The sequence below is a fragment of the Asparagus officinalis genome, chromosome 3, assembly GCF_001876935.1.
Source record: "Asparagus officinalis chromosome 3, Aspof.V1, whole genome shotgun sequence".
In the NCBI taxonomy this organism is placed as follows: Eukaryota; Viridiplantae; Streptophyta; class Magnoliopsida; order Asparagales; family Asparagaceae; genus Asparagus; species Asparagus officinalis.
Genome location: NC_033796.1, coordinates 14,562,342 through 14,573,779, shown reverse-complemented (window position 1 = coordinate 14,573,779; position 11,438 = coordinate 14,562,342). Strand labels below are relative to the sequence as shown.

The 11,438-nt window shown below is 38.5% G+C and overlaps 1 protein-coding gene across 2 annotated transcripts in view; it reads left to right on the top strand.

Annotated features, from left to right (window-relative positions):
- The window catches only part of LOC109833111, a 2,566-nt gene extending 1,220 nt beyond the window's left edge, over positions 1-1,346 (top strand). Inside the window, exon 2 of one of the 2 annotated variants that reach the window (XM_020400663.1) lies at positions 544-1,346. In XM_020400663.1, coding sequence (XP_020256252.1) covers positions 610-1,188 — 579 coding nt within the window. In that variant the 5' untranslated portion in view covers positions 544-609 and the 3' untranslated portion in view covers positions 1,189-1,346. The remainder of the gene's footprint in view (positions 1-543) is intronic. The other variant, XM_020400662.1, reaches the window with a different exon arrangement.

Here is an 11,438-nt window from a genome sequence, read left to right as displayed (position 1 = left end):
TATATATATATATATATATATATATATATATATATATATATATATATATATATATGGGTATGCTTGGTACCAAGCACAAAAAATTGTGCTTGGTAGTGAGGTGACATAATCCCCTCCACTCATTCAAATGTGAGTTGTTAAAGATGTAGTTCCTCATTTGTCAATAGATAAATATGAACAATGTTATTAGGACAGTTGTTAAAATGCGTTTCATGCATGTCACTTATGGAGATATAAGTGCATGTTTCTACATGATTTTTGCACACCAGGATATCTCATGATTTCTGTAATTTTGAAACAAGTAAGATTCTATGACAAGCAATTTGTGAATGCTATAATATCTACTTAATTATGACAAATTTGTACTGATGATTATAATACATCCATATAATGTCATAATAGATGATAGTGTCTTTATATTATAATGAACGCAAATAGCAATTCAAATTCCATGATACTTTATTTCTGGTTTTGTTCTAAGTTTTGTGGAACTAGATCTATTTTCATTTGTTCTTTCAACTTGATGTGTAACTCCACAAACAGTTGATCATGTTATGTACCCCAACCGATTGTTGCTCTTTGTGCTAGAGCCTGGTGTGTGAGAGAAACATGGAAAAGCAATGGCCACAGATGATCATAGCCATGAAAGGCCACCCAGGCACAGGCAAATCCACCCTCTCTCGCGCAATCTCCACCTGTCTCCAATTCCCTCTCATCGACAAAGATGACATTCGCGACAACACTCTCTCCCTTCAATCTCAATACCAGATCCCCCCATCTACACTCAATGACCTCTCCTATCTGGTACTTTGGCAAATAACCGAGACCCAGCTTCAACTTGGCCTCTCGGTGGTAATTGATTCTCCGCACTCTCGTCGAGCCAACCTCAACAAACTTGTCGAGTTGGCTCGTGCATATGGTGCGCATGTTGTAATCGTGGAATGCAGGCCAAAGGATGAGAGGGAGTGGAGGAGGAGGCTTGAAGAGAGAGCGAGATCGGGTGGAGATAAGGGGCACAAGCCTGCGACTTGGGAAGAGATGGGGAGGATTATGGAAGGGTACAATGGATGCTGGGATTATGAAATTGAAGATGTAAAGAAGATTGTGGTGGATACTACTGCTCGAGATGAGCAAGAGAAGCTTGTCAATATGGTGATTGATTTTATCAAGTCTAGTATTGTTGTCTAAATTAGTCCATGCTAAGTGTTATTTAGGAGTTTACATGTTTTATATAAAGTGGGTAACTATTAGAAAAGGAGCTTAGGGAGTGATTGTGTACTTATAACTAGTATGCTAAAAAAATGTCTGAACAAGTTGTGCTATATATATTATTTTGGACGCTAGTAGTCTTATTTGTCTATGAGATTGCTTTATGACCGTAGTTCCATAGGCTTGAAATATGTGAGATCTGTTTTTCGGACAATATGAAATACGATATATTAGGCGTGGAAACAGGCGAATAACATTTACATTGGCAAGTAAGAGGTTTACATATTCGCCAAGCACTTTGCCACATTTGTATTGGCATATAGTTCATGCCCAAGTACTTAGCACTTCTTGGATTGTAAGGTTCAATCACCATAGCTGTTTGGAATCAACAATCCAATCCACAATTTCCAACTAAGTAATTATTTCGACTATGTTTGTGAATCTACTAGTTAATTGAATAAAATGCAAAACTCATATTGGAGAAAAGTGGTCCTTGTGTTCCCTTTGCTGGAACCGTGTTCCTATTTATTTCATGCCTCAAGTTAATATTACGATGTGTTCTTTTGTTATGTGAGCATATCCTAGGAATCAGATGCAGAAATGCACAAATGAGTTAAATACTAAGAATTTAAATTTCTAGCTTGAGACATTAGACATGTTGCCATTATCTATTGCAATTGATTGTGATGAGAAACATATTGATTATAAGAAGTTATGATCTACAGCATGACTCCTTTTGAGAGCTAGCTTAACCTAATGCATTAGTCAGATGTTGGAGGCTGGTTCTGGACAGCATCACTCTGGTCCAATTACTGCTAATCCTGACTGCTGTTCTTGCAGAGCTTCAAACCAATTGGTTGAGTTCCGTCAGTGCCTCAAGAACAAGAATGTGCTCACCTTCTTCTTAAATAAATATTTGATGGTAGATTATAGGTTAATATTTTCGACAGAGTTGAAGGGAGGTGTTTATGATATTTTTAGAGCATTCTATATATTGGCAGGTTTATTTTTTCCACTTGTGTTGATCTTTTGTGTCTTCATAAATGGATAAAATGAATTCATTGGTGATCCATAAGCTAGTTTTATATTTGATACAAAGTTTCCCTTTTCTTATCTTTAGCCATAGATTTATCCTAATATGGCCTAGTTTCTCTAGCCATAGAGCTAAGGTTGTAATATATTCTAATATCACTATTATGTACTTTGTCAATGGCAACTTTGCTGTCATGACTTAGGATAACTTAGTTTCCTACTGTATAATTCGTGAACAAACCAGGACTTGTAATATCTGAGCCCTTTGGTATGTCCAAACTTGAACTATCCTCGGTACGTTTTCACGTCCGACTAAATTCGGCACGACCCGTTCCTGTGGCGGGAGTTTAGATCATAGATACTGTCTTCAGACTGGATAGATCTAAGGACTCCAAGCAACAATTTCTCAATGGAAAAGAAGTCGGTGTTGAGCTGTACACTTGATTTCTGACCGAACATTCGAAAACATGATATGTTGCAGAGGTGCTGAGCAGGGTTTATCCCCTTATCGCTCCCTGACGAGCAGAATATCAAAAGGATGCTCTTCTTTGAGCTCAAAGATAACAGAGTCGTCATAGAGCTACAAGAAAACAATGCATTTCTGTCTGTTCTATATAAGGTATGATACATATCGATGTGAAAGAAAAAGGAGGGTAAAAATTTTCGCGTTAAGGAATTTTATTTTTTTCCTGATTTGATATTAAGTGGTGGGTGATTTTAATGCCTTCTCATGCTAAACTTCCTAGCTTTGATTTGCAGGTGCCAGTGAATTAGTGTAATTCTTGAATAAATGGTGACAAAATTCAATTTGAGCGTGTGTACCCCTACAGCTATTACAAGCAGCTGCTTCTGAACAGTGGTAGAGAATACTGGTTTGAGGTGAATTTTCTTCAATGAGAGAGGTCCTGTGAAGAGTCAAATACCACAAAAAAAAAGGGAAAAACAAATCGACCAAATCTATCCCGTAAAAAAAAAAAACCCCCCCAACTAACCTAATTTCCCGTGCAATCAAAATCAAATAGAACTCTTAACCAACTTCTCTCCTATGTGCATCCAACAAGCCAACATAAAAAAAAGAAAAAGAAAAAAGAAAGAGTTAATAGATGAGACCAACCAAGCCCATTCCAGTAAAGAATATATGGGCCGGTTCATGAAAGAATTAAAAAAAGGTAAAGCAAAATAAAGCCCACTTCATCTAAATAAAATAGGAGAGGACATTTACATCATAAATCTATCCACTAAACAAAAAAAAAAGGGGAAAAAGGCGCATGCAACAATTAAGCAGGGGCCCAGTAATACAAGTAGGGGTGGCAATTTATGATTCGACCTATTAACCCGACCCGACCAGTTTATTATGGGTATGGATCAAGTTACATGGGTCGGGTCATAAACGGATCAACCTGAACTGACCCATTTATTAAATTAAATGTGTCAATACGGATTGACCCGAACTGACCCGTATAAACTGTAACTTACCCGTCGGGCGTCCAGCACTTTGCAAAAAAACCTGACGAACTGACGAAGCCCTAGATTTCTCTCCTCTCGAGCGGTAGCGAGCAACTCATCATCGAGCCCTAGATTTCTCTCTCCTCTCGAGCGGTAGCGAGTAACCCATCGTCCCTTCGTCTCTCATAAACGAAGCCTTAGATTTTTCTCTCTCCTCTCGAGCGGTGAGTGACGACGAGCGACAGCGATCCTCGAACCACAACTCATCTCTCTCCTCTTGAGTGCTTGAGTTCTCCTCTCTCCATCGAGTAGTCATAGTTCCTCCTCCCTCTCTTCGATCGAGCCCAGTTCCTCTTGATCAACAGAAGAGTCAGATCTTCAATCGAGCTAATCATTGGATTTTGAGGTACACTCTTAGCTAGGACTTTTTGATCTTGCGTTCTATCAATTTTGGATGCCATTAGAATCGAAGAGCAACATAGACTCAGGGAGAATAATGTGACAAAATCCAAACCCAAAGAACCCAAAGTAAACAATGTTGAATCCAAACACTTTCCCTAACATAAGAAACGTCCCTTCCACTAAAATTAAAATAAAATATTTAAGAAAAAAAAATCCTTTCATCAAAATAAGAATCATGTCCACTTTCAAAAGAAGGAAGAGCTGAACGTCGAGCCTGCTTTATTTGTGGATGAACCAACCACCTTGCTAATGACTGCTTTTATAAGAAGACAGAACCACCCAAGTCTAGGAAGGGAGGACCCCCACCTAATAAGTCACAAGTAAACATGGTGACTTCCAGTTCAGGTGAGACTGCTTTCAGGTCTGTTCTCTTCACCCCTTAAGTAAACATGACATTTCAAGCAAATGATTGATGGATTGACACTGGAGCCAATATTCACATTTGCTCTAATCAATCTTTGTTTTCTACCTATCAGGTCTCAAGTAGAGGAACTGCGATAATGAGAAATAATAATGTGGCTATTGTATCTGAAATAGGTCGGATCAATCTAAAGTTGACTTCGGATAAGACATTGATCCTGTAGGATGTCTACCATATGCCAGATAATAGGAGAAATTTGATTAGTGGATCTTTATTAGTGTAACAAGGCTACAAACTTGTTTTTGAATCAAATAAAGTTGTAATAACTAAGGGATTGAACTTTAATGGAAAACGATTTTTATGTGATGGTATTTTTAAATTGAATGTTAAGAATTCTACTCTTGCATCTCCAATGGCTTTGAATATCGAATCTTCTATCACTTGGCATCAAAGATTAGGACATGTGAATTATAATTCAATTAAAAGATTGATGCATCTCAATATAATTCCAAAGCTTAATATAAAAGATGATAAAAAATATGAAATATGTGTAGAAGCCAAACTTCCTAAGAAACCATTTAAAACTATTGATAGAGATTCTGAGATATTAGAACTCATCCATAGTGATGTCTGTGATTCTAAAAGAATATCTAGAGGAGGTAACAAGTATTTTGTAACTTTCATAGACGATTGTTCTAAATATTGTTATCTCTATTTAATTAAGACCAAAGATGAAGTTATAAGCAAAAGTTAAAAACCAGTTGGATAGAAAAATTAAAATACTTAGATCAGATAGAGGTCGTGAGTACACTTCTAATGAACTAAAATAATTCTGTGAAGAGAATGGAATCATTCATAATAACTGCTCCATATACACCTCAATCTAATGGAGTAGCTGAAAGAAAGAATAGAACACTAATGGATATGGTAAACTCAATGTTAATTAATTCTGGTGTGCCAGAGAATCTGCGGGGAGAAGCCCTCATGACTGATTGCCATATACTAAATAGAATTCCATTCAAGAATTTTGATAAAACCCCTTACACAATTTGAAAGAATAGAAACCCTAATTTAGATCACCTGAAAGTATGAGGGTTCTTAGCAAAAGTTAAGATACCTGAGAATAAGAGAAAGAAGATTAGCCCTAAAACTATAGATGGAATCTTTATAAGTTATGCTTCTGATAGTAATACAAATAGATTTTTAATAATCAACTCTGATATTAATGAGATAGCCAATAACACCATTATTGAAGATAGGGATGCACATTACTTTGAAAATATTTTTTCTTACAAAATCAGAGTAAACAACACAGGCCCTAACTCTAGCAATTCAGATTACAGTTCTAACCAAGGTGAAACTAGTTCTAGACAAATCAGACCACTAGAAAATCCAGAGGAACCTAGGAGAAGTAAGAGAACTAGAGTAGAAAAAGTCCATGAAGACTTCTATGCATTACTTGTAGAAGATTCTCCAATTATATTTGAGGATACAATGAAATCAGTAGATGCTCCGTTTTGGAAGGAAGCTATAAATAATGAGATTCAATCTATAGTTCAAAATCATACTTGGGAACTCACTGATCTTCCTCCAGGATACAAAACTATAGGATGTAAATGGGTATTCAAAAAGAAACTCAGACATAATGGAACAATAGATAAATATAAAGCCAGATTAGTTGTTAAAGGATATACCAAAAAATCTGGTATTGATTATTTTGATGTCTATTCTTCAATAGCTAGGATTACTATCATTAGAGTCCTTATAGCTCTAGCATCCATTCATCAATTAATAATACATCAAATGGATGTTAAAACTACATTCTTAAATGGAGATTTAGATGAAAAAATTTATATGGATCAACCAGAGGGATTTGTTGCTTCTGGACATAAGAAGAAAGTATGCAAGCTTATTAGATCATTATATGGCCTCAAACAAGCTCCAAAAAATAGCATACGAATTTTGATGAGATCATACTATCTTATGGATTTGTAATTAATCAAACAGATGAGTGTGTATATCATAAAATATATAATAACAATAAAATTATGATTTTATGCTTATATGTTGATGATATTCTTATTTTTGTTTCTGACATACAAACCATAAATGAAATCAAACACTTCTTATCACAAAAATTCGACATGAAAGATTTAGGTCAAGCTGACCTAATTCTTAACACTAAAATCTTAAAGAATGAGAATGGATATGTGCTATCACAATCACACTACATAGAGAAAATCCTCAAGAATTTTTATGATCCAAACTGTCAACCTGTTTCTTCACCATATGATCCTAATATACATCTAAGGAAAAATATAGGTTATCCACAATTACAAAGAGAATATGCAAAAATAATTGGATCATTAGGATTCCTGACAAACTACACCAGACCTGACATTGCTTATTGTAGGCGTTAAAAAAAATGCTTACAGACATACAAGTACCACTCGAAACAACATGGAGGAACAATATACACATCGTCAGGCAACACAACGCAGCGCGGCAGGACAAGGTGCCGCGGCTAAGGCGCGGCAGTCCAGGGTGCCGCGGCCAAGGCGCGGCAGCCAATGGTGCCGCGGCCAAGGCGCGGCAGTCCAAGGTGCCGCGGCTAAGGCGCGGCAGCGGCAGCCTATACTGTCGCGCCAATAGCCGCGGCAGTATAGACTGCAGCGGCCAAAGAGAAAGCATTCGGGCAGTTATTTTACCCCTGTTTTAACTGTGGTGCACTGAGACCCCTATAAATACCTCCCTAAACACGAAGCAAAGAACAGAGAGCATTTTGGAGCAGAAGAGACTTGAGTCTTTGGTGATTTTGAGAAAGAAAGAGAGAATTTTCACCCTTTGACAAGCATCATTTGGTGAATCCTAGAGATCTAAGCTCAGACTTGATCTTCGGAAGAACGAACATCTTACATCGATAAGATATTCGTTTTCAAATCTTTACTTCGATAAACGAAGAAGAGATCCCTAAACAACCTCTCGATCTACGAATCGGTGGTCCACGAACTAAAGCGTTCCCGGCACAGGCAAAGTCCCACAAAAACAGGAGTTGATAAACAATTTCTGTGTTATTTTCTCGAGAGTTGTATTTTCTTTTATTTTCATTGTAATTCTTTGTAAACGATCGAAGTTTTAATGGAATCTGCAATGGAAACAACTTTCGCTGAAAACAAACTGGCGACCACAGTGGGAGTCGAACCCACGACCTTCTGAGATAAGAAAGTTATATTCTCGGTGGGAGTCGAACCCACGACCACAGTGTTAAGTTATATAAAATTCTCGGTGGTCCACTGTGGTCGCCAGTTTGTTTTCAGCGAAAGTTGTTTCCATTGCAGATTCCATTAAAACTTCGATCGTTTACAAAGAATTACAATGAAAATAAAAGAAAATACAACTCTCGAGAAAATAACACAGAAATTGTTTATCAACTCCTGCTTTTGTGGGACTTTGCCTGTGCCGGGAACGCTTTAGTTCGTGGACCACCGATTCGTAGATCGAGAGGTTGTTTAGGGATCTCTCCTTCGTTTATCGAAGTAAAGATTTGAAAACGAATATCTTATCGATGTAAGATGTTCGTTCTTCCAAAGATCAAGTCTGAGCTTAGATCTCTAGGATTCACCAAATGATGCTTGTCAAAGGGTCAAAATTCTCTCTTTCTTTCTCAAAATCACCAAAGACTCAAGTCTCTTCTGCTCCAAAATGCCCTCTGTCCTTTGCTTCGTGTTTAGGGAGGTATTTATAGGGGTCTCACTGCACCACAGTTGAAACAGGGGCAAAATAACTGCCCGAATGCTTTCTCTTTGGCCGCTGCAGTCTATACTGCCGCGGCTATTGGCGCGACAGTATAGGCTGCCGCGGCCAAAGAGACGGTTATGAGCACGTTCCATCGCGCTCAAAACTACTCTCCCACGAACTTTAACCACCTTTTTCGTGGTTTAACTGCTTGTCCACGTCAGCACACGTTCTATCTTTGATATGCTGCCACGTGGGCTTCAAAAAATCATCGAATAACTGCCTTATAACTGCCATAATGTCTGTAAGCATTTTTTGATGTCTACAGATACCCCCTCCAAAGTATCTCAGACTCATCATTTTTTAGAGAGGGGTCTGGGACACTTTGGATATGATAAGCTTTTCTTGCAATTTCTCCAGTGCTTTGTTGGGGAAGTTGCGTAGAATGGTCCGCGAATGGCTTCAATTCTTGACTTCTTCATCTTTTAGCTTATTCAGTGCTTTGTAGAATAGCTAAGATTCCTCCGGTGTTGCGTTTATCGCGTGACCGTTGTCGAAGTCTTGAATCAGAACCGTTGTTAAAAATTGGGGAAATAGTTTATACTCATATACTCTATTGGAGGGTTCAGGGAATAGTTTAACCTCATATACCCGTTGGGAGGTTCAAGGAGATGCAGTTTACACTCATATACTCATCGGATTCTTAAGAATATTTTGAGTAATATTCTCTAGAAACTTCCTGTTGAGATTAGGGAAATAGTTTAGACTCGTATACCTATTGGAGTATTCAGGTTATTCTTAAGAATATTCTGAGTGATATTCTCCAGAAACTTCCTGTTGAGATTAGGGAAATAGTTTAGACTCGTATACCTATTGGAGTATTCTGGTCTCTTGTTTGTTGGTAGAGATGAACCCGATGATGGAGAGGAAGAATTTTATATTCTATCTCCTGGTCTCTTGTTTGTTGGTAGAGATGAACCCGATGATGGAGAGGAAGAATTTTATATTCTATCTCCTGGTCTCTTGTTTGTTGGTAGAGATGAACCCAGAATCGGAGAGGAAGAATTTTATATTCTATCTCCTGGTCTCTTGTTTGTTGGTAGAGATGAACCCGATGATGGAGAGGAAGAATTTTATATTCTATCTCCTGGTCTCTTGTTTGTTGGTAGAGATAAAGGTTTTCTTGAGATCTAGGGTTTTGACTCCTCGTTGATTTTGATCTCTTCTTAACTTGATTTCTTCTAATCCCAGGTAAAAATCGCCCCTGCATCTTATGCTTTATGGCCCGATTCCGTTCTTTTGTTTGGGATCTCACAAAAACCCTAATTTTTTTTGATTCTTTAGGTCGGTCTCATTATGTCTCCAAAGAAGACTCGTGGTTCGAAGGGAAAATCAGCGGCACCAGCACCTGGGGATGTCGAGGCTGCAGTTCCTTCCTTTGGGGGTAAGTTTCTTCCACTTCTCTTCTCTGAAACTGTTGATTTTGTGCATATAACCTCGTTTGTCTCCGTTGAGAGGCATTCGGGAAGAGTTGACATCCCCCACCGAGGGGATTGACGCTTCAAAACACATACCTTGTTCAATCAAGGCATGTACCACAGTTAAGACACGGGTATTCGTCGAACTCGTGTCTTTTCAATATCAAAGGCCGCTGCTCAGTTACCGCGGCAGCTCGTGCCGTCGCGCCTGAACGCGACAAGGGGATTTTGGCTTTGGTCCTAACTGTTTAAAGGTTTGACCAAGATGGGAATTTGAGACGATCCTAACTGTTTAAAGGTTTGATCGTTCAATTTGTGGACCTCTCGTTCATGGAACGAATCGAGAGGGGATTTTGGCTTTGGTCCTAACTGTTTAAAGGTTTGACCAAGATGGGAATTTGAGACGATCCTAACTGTTTAAAGGTTTGATCGTTCAATTTGTGGACCTCTCGTTCATGGAACGAATCGAGAGGGGATTTTGGCTTTGGTCCTAACTGTTTAAAGGTTTGACCAAGATGGGAATTTGAGACGATCCTAACTGTTTAAAGGTTTGATCGTTCAATTTGTGGACCTCTCGTTCATGGAACGAATCGAGAGGGGATTTTGGCTTTGGTCCTAACTGTTTAAAGGTTTGACCAAGATGGGAATTTGAGACGATCCTAACTGTTTAAAGGTTTGATCGTTCAATTTGTGGACCTCTCGTTCATGGAACGAATCGAGAGGGGATTTTGGCTTTGGTCCTAACTGTTTAAAGGTTTGACCAAGATGGGAATTTGAGACGATCCTAACTGTTTAAAGGTTTGATCGTTCAATTTGTGGACCTCTCGTTCATGGAACGAATCGAGAGGGGATTTTGGCTTTGGTCCTAACTGTTTAAAGGTTTGACCAAGATGGGAATTTGAGACGATCCTAACTGTTTAAAGGTTTGATCGTTCAATTTGTGGACCTCTCGTTCATGGAACGAATCGAGAGGGGATTTTGGCTTTGGTCCTAACTGTTTAAAGGTTTGACCAAGATGGGAATTTGAGACGATCCTAACTGTTTAAAGGTTTGATCGTTCAATTTGTGGACCTCTCGTTCATGGAACGAATCGAGAGGGGATTTTGGCTTTGGTCCTAACTGTTTAAAGGTTTGACCAAGATGGGAATTTGAGACGATCCTAACTGTTTAAAGGTTTGATCGTTCAATTTGTGGACCTCTCGTTCATGGAACGAATCGAGAGGGGATTTTGGCTTTGGTCCTAACTGTTTAAAGGTTTGACCAAGATGGGAATTTGAGACGATCCTAACTGTTTAAAGGTTTGATCGTTCAATTTGTGGACCTCTCGTTCATGGAACGAATCGAGAGGGGATTTTGGCTTTGGTCCTAACTGTTTAAAGGTTTGACCAAGATGGGAATTTGAGACGATCCTAACTGTTTAAAGGTTTGATCGTTCAATTTGTGGACCTCTCGTTCATGGAACGAATCGAGAGGGGATTTTGGCTTTGGTCCTAACTGTTTAAAGGTTTGACCAAGATGGGAATTTGAGACGATCCTAACTGTTTAAAGGTTTGATCGTTCAATTTGTGGACCTCTCGTTCATGGAACGAATCGAGAGGGGATTTTGGCTTTGGTCCTAACTGTTTAAAGGTTTGACCAAGATGGGAATTTGAGACGATCCTAACTGTTTAAAGGTTTGATCGTTCAATTTGTGGACCTCTCGTTCATGGAACGAA